At 40.0% G+C, this 17,721-nt stretch overlaps 1 protein-coding gene across 2 annotated transcripts in view; it reads right to left on the bottom strand.

Moving 5' to 3' along the window:
• Positions 1 to 6,682: 6,682 nt before the first annotated feature.
• Positions 6,683 to 17,721, bottom strand: part of PERP (p53 apoptosis effector related to PMP22) — a 17,418-nt gene continuing 6,379 nt past the window's right edge. Inside the window, exons 2-4 of one of the 2 annotated variants that reach the window (XM_027085298.1) lie at positions 12,379 to 12,519; positions 7,949 to 8,176; positions 6,683 to 7,557 (exon numbers count right to left, since the gene is read on the bottom strand). In XM_027085298.1, coding sequence (XP_026941099.1) covers positions 7,950 to 8,176; positions 12,379 to 12,519 — 368 coding nt within the window. In that variant the 3' untranslated portion in view covers positions 6,683 to 7,557; position 7,949. Of the gene's footprint in view, positions 8,177 to 12,378; positions 12,520 to 17,721 lie in introns of both variants that reach the window. The other variant, XM_027085288.1, reaches the window with a different exon arrangement.

The raw sequence follows: 17,721 nt of genomic DNA, 5'->3' as shown, positions 1-17,721 counted from the left end.
ATCCTTACTGCATAATTGTAGAAATATTCTCGTTCAAAGTCATCGCTTTTTCAGACCAATTTAGATGTCAAAATTGTTTGAATTCCTATCATGGTTTTACTGGTAATACTTTGTAAATTTATTTATTTTATTTTTGGCTGCATTTGGTCTTTGTTGCCGCGCACGGGCTTTTCTCTAGTTGTGGCGAGCAGGAGTTACTCTTCATTGCGGTGCGCTGGAAGGGAATGAAGTCTTAGGACTATTAAAAACGTTTATTTGTATCTTCTACCTAAATTAAATCAAGGAGTTGGAGTTTACATAATTGCCTCTAAGGAAACAATGTCTTCCCCAAATGGGACAAGCTTCACTCACGTCATTCTATTTTATTTGAAAGTTTGTGGACTGAAGGTGGAGGGTTAAGTAATTAATAGATTTGTGATTTAAAACATTTTTATGGTTAAAAAATTATATATTTTTATATATATTTTAATCTATATTTCAGATTAAACATTTGTACAAAAATTTAAGGTAGGGCTTCCCTGGTGGTGCAGTGGTTAAGAATCTGCCTGCCAATGCAGGGGACGTGGGTTCGAGCCCTGGTCCAGGAAGATCCCACATGCCACGGAGCAACTAAGCCCATGCGCCATAACTACTGAGCCTGCGCTCTAGAGCCCGTGAGCCACAACTACTGAAGCCCGTGCACCTAGAGCCCGTGCTCTGCAACGAGAAGCCACTGCAATGAGAAGCCCACATACCGCAACGAAGAGTAGCCCCCCTCGCCGCAACTAGAGAAAGCCCGCATGCAGCAACAAAGACCCAACGCAACCAAAAATAAATTAAAAAAAAAAAATTAAGGTAAAACTGGGGGTTATGTATTCACTTTCCTCTCCTGACAGTACTTGAGTGATGATGTAGGAAAGTGAAAAGGAGCCCTTCTTCCATGCATTTCTTTTTCTGATCAGGAATATTCAGTGTCACAAAAGCCAAAAGGATGAGATATGGTGTATCTATACTGATATACTCTATGTTCTATGTGAATATCATGTGTTCACTGTGTTTTCTTCTGTAATACGTATTTCAAAATATCCTTTATACAACAATGAAGATGCACAGCATTCTATACTGTATAGTGTATACGGTATAGTGTATGGATGACTCTATTGTTTTTTAAAACTTATACTTCAGTTAGGACCAGTAATCTGTAGTATCAAAGCAGCACATTTTAGAAAGTCTAAAAATTAGTGCTTAGGAAAGAAGATGAAAGGGTTTTTCTTTACAATGCCCACTCCATCAAGACTGGCCCCTCTAGGAAAGTCTTATCTTGAGAGTCAAAATAGGCCCTCTTTTGTATGCTAATTTTACTATTACTTGTTAATATGTTTGTCTTTGTATCTAAAACTGTGATGATAATATCCGTCTTATAATTTGTTCATAGGACTTGAGAATTTAAGAGGCTAAAACTATCAGTAATATAATAAGTTCCTAAAAAAAAAAAAAAAGACTGGCCCCTCTAATATCAGCCACACCCCTGGGATGATTTGGAAAATGGCTCCTACCTGTGATGTTCATGAAGTCATGACTCAGGAAGTAAGGGTCCAAGCACAGAGAAGTGCCCAAAAGAAGATAGTCGAACCATGAAAACCCAACACAGTGTGAACTGTGTTTCTCACACATGGTGCAGTGAGATACAGAGATCCTAGAAGATTTTTTTAATTCCCTTTTTCTCTTTCCCATTAATTTCCTTCATCTTCCTCTCTCACCCCCAATTCTCTCTGAAGAACCAGCCCTCACCCAGGCCTAGTCCTTTACACTCCGGCCCGCCATGCTTCTCCATTATACAATAAAATGCCCCCAGAACACACAGGCAAGGCAGAACCCTCCCTGGAGTTTGGAGAATTAGAAGGGGTTGAGAGACCCATACAGACACGATGGAAGGAGAGGGAAGCCTGGAATCCTCATATGGTATCAATACCTACTGGACTATGCCTTACTGCATCAAACAGTACTGCGGGCTTCCCTGGTGGCGCAGTGGTTGAGAGTCTGCCTGCCAATGCAGGGGACACGGGTTCGTGCCCCGGTCCGGGAAGATCCCACATGCGGCGGAGCGGCTGGGCCCGTGAGCCATGGCCGCTGAGCCTGCGCGTCCGGAGCCTGTGCTCCGCAATGGGAGAGGCCACAACAGTGAGAGGCCCGCGGACCGCAAAAAAAAACAACTGTATCGCAACACAGTGTGTTTTGTATATATAATTACCGTTGTTATTTACTAGCTGTCTGACCTTGAGAAAATTACTTCACATTCCTGTGCTTCCATTTCTTCTCTGAACAATTAAGATCATTAAGCTCATATCAGAGGGTCTAGGCCAGGTTTACATGGGTTAGTACATGGGAAGCACTTAGAGCATGCTACTTAGGAAGCATGGCCATCATCTTTGGGTTCTTCCACTCTGTAAGTTTCAGGTGGCAGCCTGGTGGGGGCATGGGAGGCCAGGCCAACTGGTGAACTCCTCATGGGGCAGACCTCTAACTAATCCCCCTGATTTACACCCTCCTCCTTTCCCAGTCCTACTTTTCCCTGCCAGCATCAAGCTTGGCACTCATCAAGCAGCACAGCTGTTACTTGCCTGACGGCCAGCTTGAGTTTATCCTGGGTGGCAGCTCCAGTGCTATGTTGACAATGTCACTCATTTTTCGTCTTCCAGAAATTTGACAGAATCTGTGGTCAGCTGATAACATCCCTCTTTGGTTATGATTTATTTCCTCTGGCACTTGTTTACTATTCTACACTTTTTTCTATCCTGGTCAGAAGTGATTATTAAATAGAGTCCACTCCGCCATCTTGAATCAGAAGCTCCGTGGAATATAAAGATTTTCTTCTAGGCTTCAGGGCTCCTTATGCTCATGATAGAGTCTATATACACTTATTTAGTAGATCTTCCAATGAAAGGAATATTCTTTAATTTTCAATTAAAGAAAAAAATTCCATCACAGTATTAAAAAGATGTTAGTCATTGTCTCTAGTTATGAAAATCAACTTGAAAAAACACACCAAAAAATAGCATTACTTTACCATTTTTCCTTTGCCCAACAATATTTGAGTAAATTAATAAATGAGCAGCTGCACATACAAACACACTGAATCAGAGAATTCTGAAGGAAAAGGATCACTGCAATCATTTTACAGATGAGGTTATGAAACACATGGGGTGGTAAACCGCTCAAGCTATAGACTCCTGCATAGCTAGCAAGAGCCAACAATGGGATGAGACTCAAATATGCCCTTTTCAGGTCCTCCTAGGAAAACAAAAGAAGTCGATTCAGCATTTGTGTTTATTATATTAATAGGACTGTCATCAGGCGTTTGTAGCAAAAATCAACCTAATGAGGTTATTATGACTATATTTTTCTATTGTTTTGATTCTCTTAAGGAAGGAAAGCCTATCAAACTTTAATGTCAGCCCTGCAACGTATGGTTTTGAAGCTAAAAGTAATTACACTCCACAGTTACTTTGTGTGAGACCCCAAAGTCCTAGACACATTACCTCTTTGTTACATTCAGTGGCAAATGGCACTTGGCATACCTGACTACTTACAGTGGGAGTGTGAGATAATTGTTTGGGAACCTAGAACTGCTTGTTTAAAGGTTGGGGACTCAATATAATTACAGAGCTAGAAACCAGCTTGGTTTAATCATGGGAAATCTCATGCAATGCATTGTTAGTCCTCAGATGGCTTCTCAGTCAAATTCTCCATTACTTTCCTGAATTCCCTGGAATTCTCCTGCTCTGTTTATGACAGAAAGGTTTCTGTCCTAAGGAACATGAACTAACAAGGAATGGAGGATCTCTATGCTGGAACAAGGCTGAAAGAAGCGGAACATTTTAACCAAAGTAATGATGCTTCCTCTGTCTTTGTCACAAACATTCCAGCAGAAATGTTTCTGTTAGTACAGACCATGGATTCCAGGAAGCTGTATTTTTCCTAAATGTGCATCATTAGGATCGAGTGTGTTACTTGTTTAGGAGGGGAAGAAGAGAGTTGGAAGGGAAAAAAATCCAAAGACAAAAGTGCTTGTTTTAGAGGACCTGTATCTGAGAGTCATTTTCATGTCTAATGGGAGACCCAGTTTCTGAATCTCTAGATATCCATTATCTTCTTGACTTAGCTATGCAATTATTTTAAAAGATGGCATTTTAAACATTGTTAATGATCACTTCAAACCCTGGGTTTTTTTTTTTGTTTTAATTTTGGTATAAACAATCACCCAGACCAGATCCTTGTGGATTTATGATGAGAAACGTTCACCTCAAATTTTGAAATGCACAGAAGAAAAAGTCACTGCCAAGGACCAACTGGCCAACAGAAGCACTAAGAAGAAATATCCTTTCTCCCACCATGCTACTCTGCAACCTTCTTCACATTTATATACACCAGAGGAGAATTCACCTACGAGCCATCGTGGGAAAAATAAACGATCAACCGGCAAATGGAAGATGGACAAGAGGAAAAGGAGTAAAGAGACTGCTTGCAGTCCCATGACCTGAATGGAAGCAGATCCCATCTCAAGCGGGAAGCTGTGCCACGGAAGATACGAGAACCACCAACTAAACCACACTGATGTTCCCGGGTGTCCTGACCTACCAGAAAGCTCTTGGTCCATTCCCTCTGGTGACAGCACTGGATAAATACTATTTGATATCTGTGTCCTGGGTATTGGTCACTGAGGAAGAAGTTCAGGGAGCAGACTACTAGAAACCATTAAAGTTCATTCAAAAATTGTTTTTTTAATGCTCACCTAAAATGAGCAGGACCCTTAAAACTTGAAAATGATAAAAGCAACTTTTCATTTTACCCAATGTTCTTACTACCCCACTACTGGGCATAGACCCTGAGAAAAGCAATCTACAGATTCAATGCAATCCCTATGAAACTACCAATGACATTTTTCACAGAACTAAAACAAAAAATTTCACAATTTGTATGGAAACATAAAAGACCCCGAATAGCCAAAGCAATCTTGAGACAGAAAAACAGAGCTGGAGGAATCAGGCTCCCGGACTTCAGACTACTACAAAGCTATAGTAATTAAGACAGTATGGCACTGGCACAAAAACAGAAATATAGATCAATGGAACAGGATAGAAAGCCCAGAGATAAACCGACACACATATGGTCACCTTATCTTTGATAAAGGAGTCAAGAATATACAATGGAGAAAAGACAGCCTCTTCAATAAGTGGTGCTGGGAAAACTAGACAGCTACATGTAAAGGAATGAAATTAGAACACTCCCTAACACCATACACAAAAATAAACTCAAAATGGATTAAAGACCTAGATGTAAGGCCAGACACTATAAAACTTAGAGGAAAACATAGGCAGAACACTCTTTGACATAAATCACAGGAAGATCCTTTTTGACCCACCTCCTAGAGAAATGGAAATAAAAACAAAAATAAACAAATGGGACCTAATGAAACTTAAATGCTTTTGCACAGCAAAGGAAACCATAAACAAGACGAAAAGACAACCCTCAGAGTGGGAGAAAATATTTGCAAATGAAGCAAGTGACAAAGGATTAATCACCAAAATTTACAAGCAGCTCACGCTGCTCAATATTAAAAAAACAAACAACCCAATCCAAAAATGGGCAGAAGACCTAAATAGACATCTCTCCAAAGAAGATATACAGATTGCCAACAAACACATGAAAGGATGCTCAACATCACTAATCATTAGAGAAATGCAAATTAAAACTACAATGAGGTATTACCTCACACCAGTCAGAATGGCCATCATCAAAGAATCTGTAAACAATAAATGCTGGGGAGGGTGTGGAGAAAAGGGAACCCTCCTGCACTATTGGTGGGAATGTAAACTGATACAGCCACTATGGAGAACAGTATGGAGGTTCCTTAAAAAACTAAAAATAGAACTACCATACGACCCAGCAATCCCACTACTGGGCATAGACCCTGAGAAAACCATAATTCAAAAAGAGTCATGTACCACAATGTTCACTGCAGCTCTATTTACAATAGCCAGGACATGGAAGCAACCTAAGTGTCCACTGACAGATGAATGGATAAAGAAGATGTGGCACATATATACAATGGAATATTACTCAGCCATAAAAAAAAAAGGAAATTGAGTTATTTGTAGTGAGGTGGATGGACCTAGAGTGTGTCATACAGAGTGAAGTAAGTCAGAAAGAGAAAAACAAATACCGTATGCTAACACATATATATAGAATCTAAGGGGGGAAAAATGGTTCTGAAGAACCTAGGGGTAGGACAGGAATAAGGACGCAGATGTAGAGAATGGACTTGAGGACACGGGGAGGGGGAAGGGTAAGCTGGGACGAAGTGAGAGAGTGGCATGGACATATATACACTATCAAACGTAAAATCGATAGCTAGTGGGAAGCAGCCACATAGCACAGGGAGAGCAGCTTGGTGCTTTGTGACCACCTAGAGGGGTGGGATAGGGAGGGTGGGAGGGAGACGCAAGAGGGAGGGGATATGGAGATATATGTATATGTATAGCTGATTCACTTTGTTATACAGCAGAAACCAACATAACATTGTAAAGCAATTATACTCCAATAAAGATGTTAAAAAAGAAATCCCCTTCCTCAGATTGGCGGGGGGGGCGGGAGGGGGGGGTGGTGGTGCTGAGAAGCAAAACCAAAAAAACTGCAAACTAGATACAAGATTAGAACACCTGGTTTATTGGGAAAAATTCATAATGAAAACTGCAACTGCTTATTTTTACAACTTATAAGATAATTTGATACATAAAATGAATTGGTTTTCATTACATAAGTACAAATATTAAAAAAAAATCCATGTGATATATCATATTTGCCATTCAGAGAAATCCCACATCCCTGAATTCTCCTGTTGCATGTTTTACCTCAGATATTTTTAATCTGTTTACCAAGGGAAACCAGGTTTTTAACCGTATTTGCGTTTTTGATTACAGCTGCAATCTATCAGAAGCTGTGTCTACACGATTAGAGCCTGGTCAAGCCTAAGGCGAAAAATTCAAGCCATTTCTTCTCTTTAGGCTGTTTTCATGTTACTTTTGTGATGGGAATGGCCCTCCTAATGGTTTACTAAACAACCTAATCCCACCTAGAGGTTACGAAGAATTAGACCAATCCACCTTTTAATCCAGTCTACCCTAGTCTAGAACATATAGACACCAAACAGCGCAGAATTATTAGTAGCACTTTACCACACCCCAACCCTACAAACCACTTTAAAAGAGAAAATTTCATCTTAAGAGTTCACTACTTAAGGAGGTCTTACTACTGCAACAGGCTTTGGCTATGAAAGAATACTTTCCTAGATGCCATATCAAGTTAACGGGAAGCTTAGCCCCAAATCAGTTATTCATGATGTTAATTAGAAATCCTCACAAATGATATGCATTTAGGAAATGATTTGGCTTCTTTAAATAGCTGAAGGTTTGAAAAAATATTTATTTTTTGCATTTCTTTTAGAATATTTGGTCACTGGCAATTTTTACCAATATCTTCCTCTTCTCCTTAGTCCTTAATAGACCCCGTTCATTCCATCTGGGAAAAACAGAAACCTGATCAGATTACTCAAATCTCTGAAGCCTTCTCATTTTTACCTTATAAATTACGTAAGTTTCCTTCTCATATTCTTTTACAAATGCAATATAAATGGTATGGCTAGATATAAGGAAACACTGGCATATTAGTAATTAGGTAATTAGTTAAAAGAAGTAAGTCTTGTTTAACTCTACAAATCACAGATAAAAGATGAATATGAAACTCTAAAACTATTTAAGAAATATCCTCTCCCAAAGTATTGTAGCATTTTGACTATAGTTTAATGATATGAACACTGCCCCAAACATAGGTTCAGAGTATTCCGGGGGAAACAGTTTCTTTCTCTGGAGTCCATCTCAGCAGCAGTGATGTTCTTCTGCTCATTCCTCACCTTAGGGAGATGTGTAGAAGTACCTCGGCTTGGCATTGCCCAGCAGGTCATCTGCATAGTTGGGGAGGCAACAGAAGAAGAAGGCACAGCCAATCAGGATAATCGTGGCCGCCCACCCAAAGCCGTAGGCCCAGTTATAGATGTAGATGCCACCAGTGCTGTCAGCCAAGTTAAAGGTCTCGTTGTACTTCACAGGGTAAATTACCAGGGCGATGATCTGGAACACAGCTAAAAGGAAGGAAAAAAAAATACAAAGTATGAATGTATGAATGAATGAATGCATGGTAACAACAGATTATTTCCTCTTCCACAACATTTTTGCCTTAAAATAAGTATTAAATCCACCTAAATAATGCTGATAAAAGGGGCTGGGGGAGTCTAGTTAATCATAAGCCAAAAAAGATGACTGAATATTGTGTGTCAGAGATACCTGGCTGAGTAGAATACTGAGTATATGAAATACAGACAGAAAATTAGAGATTCATGTACCTATGTAAGCATTATACATACTAAAGTAAAACGTGCTGAATTGTGGTGTGCAACAGGAAGCAAGAGGGTAGAGGAGAGCCTACTTTTTCATCTTTGCTTTTCCTGTGCCAAACATAAGTTAATATTATCACTGTTAGCAAAATAAAACATATGTACATATACATATGTCTATGTGTATGCACACACAGACACAGATAGAGGAATATTCATTCAATAAATAAATGACTAAATAAAACAATGAATCAATGATGCGAATGATCAATGGGAGAATCAGGAGAAAAGCCTGCAGAGGAAGGGGGAATCTGAAGAATAAATAGAAATGAAGAGATGGAGGAGAGGAAGAAGAGCATTCCAGCCTCTGGGGAAATAGAAGCAAAAGAGGGGAATAACCACAGTGCTTTAAAAAGTGAAAGGGGGGGCTTCCCTGGTGGCGCAGTGGTTGAGAGTCCGCCTGCTGATGCAGGGGACACGGGTTCGTACCCCGGTCCGAGAAGATCCCACATGCCGCGGAGCGGCTGGCCCGTGAGCCGTGGCCGCTGAGCCTGCGCGTCCAGAGCCGGGGCCCCAAAAAGGAAGGGCAAAAAAAAGAAGGGGCCGGGGAACCGAAAAAAAAAAAAAAAAAAAAAAAACAAGTGAAAGGGAAGATACGGGAAGGAAAACATATGTCAAAAAAATTTCTAAACTCTTTGATATGAGTCACATTGTTACAATTATTATTAATCATGTATTAACAATTTACATTGCTTAAAAATAAAAGGAATTTATTAAATCTACTTTGTAGTCTTTTTCAATGAACATGCATAATTCTATAAAGCTCTAATGAGTATGCACATGCTATGCTATGCTATGCAATTTTTACCTAGTATTTAGTATATGCATTGCCATGACTTTGGGTATAAGCAGATTTTAGCTCTGTGACACTCAGACGCTACTCTTCACAAAGAGGGATCAGCTGGCTGAGCTCCCAGGAGTACGTCAGGGAGTGAACAGTCCTCGCCACCACCTTTCTTTCACCTTAATTTTTTTCTACTAGCTCCACAGATATACCCTTAACTAGTTTTCTTTTTTTTTTTTAAATTACTAGAAAGGCTGTAGATGTTTCCACATCTTGATTTGTTGCTTCTATTTCCCAACTTAAAATGTTCTTCTTTGGCAACTTATGAAAGGCAATCTTAGTGCAGATCTTAAATATTTCTCTGGTTCCTGTCTACTTTATTTATTTATTTTTAAATACTTATTTATTTTGGCTGCACCAGGTCTTAGTTGCGGCATGCAGGATCTTTTTTTGTTTTTTTTCAGTTGTGGCATGCAGACTCTTAGTTGTGGCATATGGTCTTCTTAGTTGCAACATGCGAACTCTTAGTTGCGGCACGCATGTGGGATCTAGTTCCCCCACCAAGGATCAAGCTCGGGCCCCCTGCACTGGGAGTTCAGAGTCTTACCCACTGGACCACGAGGGAAGTCCCACTTTCTGTCTAGTTTAAATAACAAACTCTCACTAGTTAAGTTTGTCATTTTCTGCAAATCATTGTGTATGACACAAAAGGAACACTTCTCTGCATTTTTCTCTAATATGCCTAGTGATAAATGTTAAACATTGTTATTTACCCATTTTGGTTCATCACATAAAGTTCTTGTAATGGTTTGGATCAATTTTTACAAAATCTAAATTGTATTGGTGTTCAGTTATTCTGATTTTAACCCAATAATATACATCACATTAAAAAGAATTGTTATGAAATATATCTTAAAAATCAAGTAGGGCTTATTCAACATTATTACCACTAAAAATGTATTGAGATCTCTAAGCTTTTTATTTTTCTGTTAAACATTTCCCATTCCATTTGTCCAACTTTGAAGAAGAGGAGAATTAAATTGTAAGATGAGAACACGGGGTTAAGCAGGACAGTTCAGCTGTTTATCTATCGAAACTCACCAGAACGAGTTTTTTTTACAATAACTCCTGCAAGCCTGTTAGCTAGAGATGGCGATTACTAGATCTTAATGTTTTAATGTTAAGGTGGACAGAAGAGTTTTACTACGATTTCTTTTAATTTTGGTAAAATATACTCAACATAATATTTATCATTTTAGCCATTTGCTAAGTGTTCGATTCAGTGGCATTAAATACATTCACAGTGTTGTGTAATCATCACCACTATCCACACCTAAAACATTTTCAACATCCACAACATGTACCCGTTACCCCCTCCCCTCGGCTGCTGGTAACCTCCAATCGACTTTCTGTCTCTGTGAATTTGCCTATTCCAGGTACTTCATACAAGTGAAATCATAAAATATTCGTCCTTCTGTATCTACCTTATTTCTTTCAGCATAACGTTTTCAAGGTCCGTCCATGTTGTAGCTCACATCAAAATTTCATTCCTTTTTATGGCTGAATGATATTCCATTGTAGGTATAGACTACCTTTTGTTTATATATTTATCTGCTGCTGAACACTTGGGTTGTTTCCACCTTTTAGCTATTGTGAATAATGCTGCTATGAACATGGACGTACAAGTACCTATTCAAATCCCTGCTTTGGGTTCTTTTGGATATATACCTAGAAGTGGAATTGATGGGTCATAAAGGATTCTTCAATGAACGTTAATGTCATAGTGTTATTTCTAATGGTGATTTATATAGGCATCTACCTAGTCTTCTAAGACATGTGATAGGAAGCTACATCAAATTGTTTCTTTGATAAGGTCTTGTAAATTTGAACTACAAAACACCAAATAAAAGTGGAGGGGGGATTCAACAAGATTCTTCATATGTTTTGTGATTCCTAGCCATTTCTGATTCTAAAATATTATTCCAAAAGCAAAGTTTGAAACATGAGGAACACTCGAGTAAACTTTATTTTGAATCAAGAGACATGTTTAAATGTACAGGGGACGGTTAGACCTGCACTGGCTGGTTCTCGGAGGCTACCTCCTTCCTCCCAGCCAGGGCCTTTTTGCTCCTCACTTATCCTGCCCTAGATCCTGCCATCACCTTCTTTGTACTCAGGGAACCCTGCGCACAGCAGTCCCACTCAGGCTCAGGCTTGATCCTATGGACCCCTCTAGTTACAAGGCTTCTGACTTGTTTCCAAAACCATATGCTCACTTTGTATTTATACCCCAGATCTGTGGCTGGACTTCGGCATTTGTTCCATGAGCCTAAGTTAGTAGCTTGAGAAATGGACTATGGCCGCCTCACTTTGCCCTTATCAGCATCTTCTTCTTTCCCCTCCTCAGGAAATCCAGATTTGCATCTAAATCCAGCTCTGTGGCTGGGGTCCTGCTCCTTTGGCAGACTTCTCTACTGCCAGGTGCCCACCTAAAATTTCAAATAATTCTTGCCTCTAGATTCTTGCTAGTTCTGATATTCCCTTAATAAATGTTCTCTCCAAGCCCCACCCAGCTGCATAACTAAGTTTCCCATCCCCCGACCCTGGCTCTAAACTGCAAAGAGGCAATTCCAGATCTGGCCCCTCCCAGATCCCCCATTCCACTGCAGAAAACCTTCTGTGACCCACCACATCCTAGGACTGCAGAACTCCTTCAACAAGTGCAATGGTTCAGGGACATTCCAGTCCCCTCAGGCATGGGGCTCATGGGAGGCCAGCCTGGGACCACTATGGAGACACTGCACTTCCAGCCCTGGTCCCTCGGGGCAGGGGTGTCAAGGGCATGGGGTCATCTACGAGAGATACCAGCAGGTAGAGTGACAACCTTCCTCACTTGGATGGGGGACATGGAACGCTGTCTCAGGCAGAGGATAAAAGGGATCCAGCTCTTAAAATACATCTCTCCTCTGTTACTTCTGCCTTTGGTGACACATTTTCCGAGAACAGATCAGGAACTGTATTGTCAGAGATCTTTTTGTGGCGTGGACATTATTATATTGATGTCCCCTGCAGAGAGGAAGAAAGGATTGCTGGCGCACAGTCTTACCAGCCAGGGCCAGGAGGCTTCCAATCATTCTCAGGAAGACAAGCATTTGGGATCCGCAGAGGGCAAAGAAGGAGAGGATGAAAGAGATCACCAGGATGATGAAGCCACAGAAGAGCATGGCGGCAGCTGCCTTTCCCCACGCTATAAGAAAGAAACAGCAATTAGTAAGACAGACAAGCCAAATTTAAAAGTTACTTATCAAAGCATCAATGGGTTTTTTTTTTTCTTTCTACTAATTGTATTTGGGTGGAAGAACAGATTTTCTTGAGACAATACTTAAGCATCTCCATATTTTAAGGGAAGAATAGGCAATTCATAGGTAGGACATTAACATACTGATATGCAGTAATGCCTTATCCCCTCAGTTTTGGGGCAAATGTTTATACCTCCGAAATGAAAAGTAAACTACATCAAACTGTATCTCATTTAATAAACTGGCATATAAACAGGAATATTTAAAAGAGTCACTCAAGTTCTACTATAACATGACCACAATAAACAACATTTTTACTATGGAACAATCCAAATTACAATCTCTTCAGGAACTGTTTCAAATACCTTTAAAAAGATCTTTTTTCCATATTAAGGTTTGGTCCCATGCAAAAATAATTACTGAAAACTCATAGTACGTATGACCAGACAGAGATATAAAATAAAACAATTTAATTGTAAAGTAGCTAGCTGTGCTTTTTATAACAAGTTTAGGTGCAAACAACATTTCTAAATTTTAACTTGTGAAGTATTCAGAATTTATTGCACAATAATTCTCAATTATTGACATGGGCCCTAAAAACAATAAGGATGAGGTGGAAATTGAGTTCTAGATTTGAAGATCTACATGGGCAGCTCTAGCCCTGGGTCATTCTGCTCTGCCCCTGTGGGAAGAGAAGAGTCATGACTCCCAAGCTAAGGATTCCAGCCAATCATTCTTATTGTTCAAACCGCACTGATTTGTAAAATCTCTTCCCACACAACCTTCTCTCTAGAGGTAGTAACTGACATGTAGGAAGTAATCGCTCTGTGCCAGGCACTGGGCTAGGAACCCGCCGTGCCTTAGCAACCTGAATCCTCACAATAACTTTTTAAGGTTCACACTCTGTTATCATTTCTATTTTAGAAGTGAGATTATACTAAGCCTTGGAGAGTCCAGATAACCTGCCCAGAGCCACACAGCTGGCAGCCAAGTTTGATTTCCAGACTGTCTGAATCCAGAACAGGACTCTTTTTTCTTTTTTTTTTAAGATATAAGTTACATACTAGAAAATTCATCCTTTTAAAGCGTACAATTCTGTAGTTTTCACTCCATTCACAGGGTTGTGCAACCATCACCGCTTTCAATTCCAAAATTTTCATCACCCCAAAGAGAAACCCCACGTCCGTTAGCAGTGCCCTTCTCCTCCCCGCTTCCTTCACCTTCTGATCTACTTTCTGTCTCTATAAATTTGCTTATTCTGGACATTTCATATAAACGGAATTATATACTATGTGGCCTTTGTGACTGTCTTATACTTTCACTTAGCATAATGTCTTCAAGGTTCACCCATGTTGGAACAGCATGGATTAGGACTGCTTTTCTGTTTGTTTTTTGCTTTTCGTTTGTTTTTTTTTGTGGTACGCGGGCCCCTCACTGTTGTGGCCTCTCCTGTTGCAGAGCACAGGCTCCGGACGCGCAGGCTCAGCAGCCATGGCTCACGGGCCCAGCCGTTCTGCGGCATGTAGGATCTTCCCGGATTGGGGCACGAACCCGTGTCCCCTGCATCGACAGGCGGACTCTCAACCACCGCGCCACCAGGGAAGCCCTGCATTCCTTTTTATGACCAATAATTATTCTATTGTATGGACAGCCCACATTATGTTTACCCACTCATTCATTAATGGATGAACATGCACCCTTAACCTATTTTTCTTTATTGCATTTGAAAAGGAGAGCTGCGTGTACCTCGGCACTGGTTTTACTCCAGCTTTAACCGAGCTTGGCTGGCAAACAAATCCTGACTTAATTTGGGGTCATTGGACTGGTCAGTGTTAGACAAAGTTAAGGACTAGCAGAAAGAACAAGGGCTTGGGAGCCAGCTTGCCCTCGTGTATACCCTGCCTCTATTACCTATTAGCCACTGTCAGTCTGCTCCTCTGTTAACCAAGGCTAAAATGCCTTCTTTCAAGATTACGGTGAGGATGAGAGCTCTTGTGTGAAAAGTCATGGAGCTATTAATTCTCCAGCCCTCTCTGTTCAAAAATGTCCTCATGTATTCCGATGACTTTCTCCAGTACCTCAAGTTTTCACTTTATTCAACGTTCTCAAGGTTCTACACTGTCACATGAAGACTCTTCCTCAGTTCTCCACTGCATGTTTACATCTTCAACTGTTAGAGACAAATCTGGGCTGAGCTCCTCTGTTCCCTTCTCTAGCCTCCACACTCCCTCGAAATCTTCATCTAGATTCAGGGATGACTGGGGTATAATAGGTAATTAAGGAAACGACACATGCTCAATGTTTTTTACATGCTCAAATACCATGTTTTCACACAAATTACCCCTTAGTGGCACTGGTCAGGATGGCGTCATGACAGTACCTGAGTGGGCCTAGTTATATGTTTATAATTTTTATTACTTTCCTCCACGTCTTGCTCTCTTCCCGTGAGATCAGTAAGACCAAGGTAAAATAGAAATGTTTTATTTTAAAATAGACATGGATAAAGCCAAAATGTGAGATTAAGTCTCTTTTCTCACTTTTGCCTTGTCCTTCGAGTAAGGTAACTTTCCAGAGAAAATGGACCATGCTTTGGAAAGAACATTAATTAATCAGACCACCTCGAAGTCTAGCCCATAAACCACTGACTCAAAATCATCAGTGGTACTTATAAAAAGTATGGATTCCAGGCTTCCCTGGTGGCGCAGTGGTTGAGAGTCCGCCTGCCGATGCAGGGGACGCGGGTTCGTGCCCCGGTCCGGGAAGATCCCACATGCCGCAGAGCGGCTGGGCCCGTGAGCCATGGCCGCTGGGCCTGCGCGTCCGGAGCCTGTGCTCCGCAAAGGGAGAGGCCACAACAGTGAGAGGCCCGCGTACCGCAAAAAAAAAAAAAAAAAAAGTATGGATTCCTACGCATCCCTCCAGACATACTGAATCAGAGTTGGAAAGGAATCTGCATTTTACTGGTATTTCTTACATTTATACTAAAGTTTGAGACCAACTAAGAGAGATGATTAATCTTCTTATAAAAATAGCTGGAGCATGTAACTTTCAGTATGTAACCCACTGTCAATTACAGTCTCATGTCTGTAGATTTTTGCATGGCTACTGCCAATCATTAAATTCAATTAAATTAAATTCCAATAAGCAGACACTGAGTTTTCCTTTTAAGGTGAGTTCACATGTTTGAAACTGTTCAATGAAAAGGCAACACAGCTATATAAGCCATACAGAGGAATGCAAACAGGAAGATCAGTTGTATAGCAGAATGTGAGTTTTCAATAAAAACAGGAGAAGCATCCTAACAGGGAACATATTTAGTAATCAAACTTTGACAATCACAGATTAAGGTTTTTAAAGTATAGCTAAATAAATTATGTATGATGTTGCTATAAAGAGTAACATCAATCATTTTGCCTGTTTATTTGAGGAAGATTAATACAAAGTTAGATTATTGCTATTACTGCTTCCGCTGACATTACCGCTGAGGTGTAATTTACATTTAGTTTCAGGTACTTGAAAGGAATTAAATAAAAGAAATAGTAAGCCAATTCACCTAACCTAAAACCAACAGGTGAATGTAAATATGAACAGATCATTTTAAGAAATTTTCCTATGTTATGTTAAATCAACTCAATTAGCATCTTATTTAAAATGCTGAGTCTAAAGAAAATCAAAATGGAAAGTTAAGCAACAGTCTGTCTGGAGAAAGGCTGCCTTGGAAGTAGAACGTGTAAAACCTGCTCCTTGAGAGTGGAAACACCCACACTGATTCACTTAACTATCATTTAAGATGTGGCACATATATACAATGGAATATTACTCAGCCATAAAAAGAAACGAAATTGAGCTATTTGTAATGAGGTGGACAGACCTAGAGTCTGTCATACAGAGTGAAGAAAGTCAGAAAGAGAAAGACAAATACCATATGCTAACACATATATATGGAATTTAAGAAAAAAATAATGTCATGAAGAACCTAGGGGTAAGACAGGAATAAAGATACAGACCTACTAGAGAATGGACTTGAGGATATGGGGAGGGGGAGGGGTAAACTGTGACAAAGAGAGAGAGGGGCATGGACATATATACACTACCAAACGTAAGGTAGATAGCTAGTGGGAAGCGGCCGCATAGCACAGGGAGATCAACTTGGTGCTTTGTGACCGCCTGGAGGGGTGGGATAGGGAGGGTGGGAGGGAGGGAGACGCAAGAGGGAAGAGATATGGGAACATATGTATAACTGATTCACTTTGTTATAAAGCAGAAACTAACACACCATTGTAAAGCAATTATACTCCAATAAAGATGTAAAAGAAAATTACAATGAGGTATCAACTAAAAAAAAAAAAAAAAAGATACAAATCTTGACATGGTTTTGAAGGTCCTGACTGATGGATAACAAGGAAGGCAATCTGCTGCCTCATGTCAATGACTATTTTGTTGTAAGATGATGAGATGGATCCTACCAGGTCTGAGCAGGGTCCTTCCAGCCCAATATTCTGCCTGAGAAGGGAACCAACAGCCATGTAGACTAACAACATGGCAATTCTCCGTGACATACATTTTGAAAACTTAAGATAAATCTGTAGGCTAAGTGCCTTTGGTCTCCCTTAATCACCCAGAATGAGTCTAATATCTATAAATTTACCCAACCCTTTGGGAACTATATATTTTTATATTATACCTTGGTCTAAATTGTACCCTATTTACCAGCCTCAATGGAAAAACATCAATTTGTAAAACTTATCTTGAAGCTACTTCTTTCATGATTCAGCATCAACAGATGGTCCTCAGGTCTTTGAAGACAGTCCATCTTCATCTATTCTGAAGACAAGTCTGTCCTTCATTAATATTTTATACACTAAATTTCTGCCTTTCCTAATCCGCATTTTAGTGGTATTTCTTACATCCATACTAAAATCTGAGAACAACTAAGATAGATGATTAATCTCCTTATAAAAACAGATTGCAGCACTGCCAAAAAGGAGCGTGTAACTTTCAGTATGTGACCTACGGTCAATTATAGTCTCATTTCTATAGATTTTTTTCATGGTTACTGCCAATCATTAAATTCAATTAAATACTATCATTAAATTCAAATAAGCAGAATGTGTGTGTGTGTGTGTGTGTGTGTGTGTGTGTGTGTGTGT

This window comes from Aethalodelphis obliquidens, unplaced genomic scaffold (assembly GCF_003676395.1).
Source record: "Aethalodelphis obliquidens isolate GAN/ISIS:26980383/991018 unplaced genomic scaffold, ASM367639v1 scaffold3, whole genome shotgun sequence".
Classification (NCBI taxonomy): domain Eukaryota; kingdom Metazoa; phylum Chordata; class Mammalia; order Artiodactyla; family Delphinidae; genus Aethalodelphis; species Aethalodelphis obliquidens.
The sequence above is the reverse complement of the archived record's forward strand: the minus strand, read 5'-3'. Positions and strand labels throughout refer to the sequence as shown.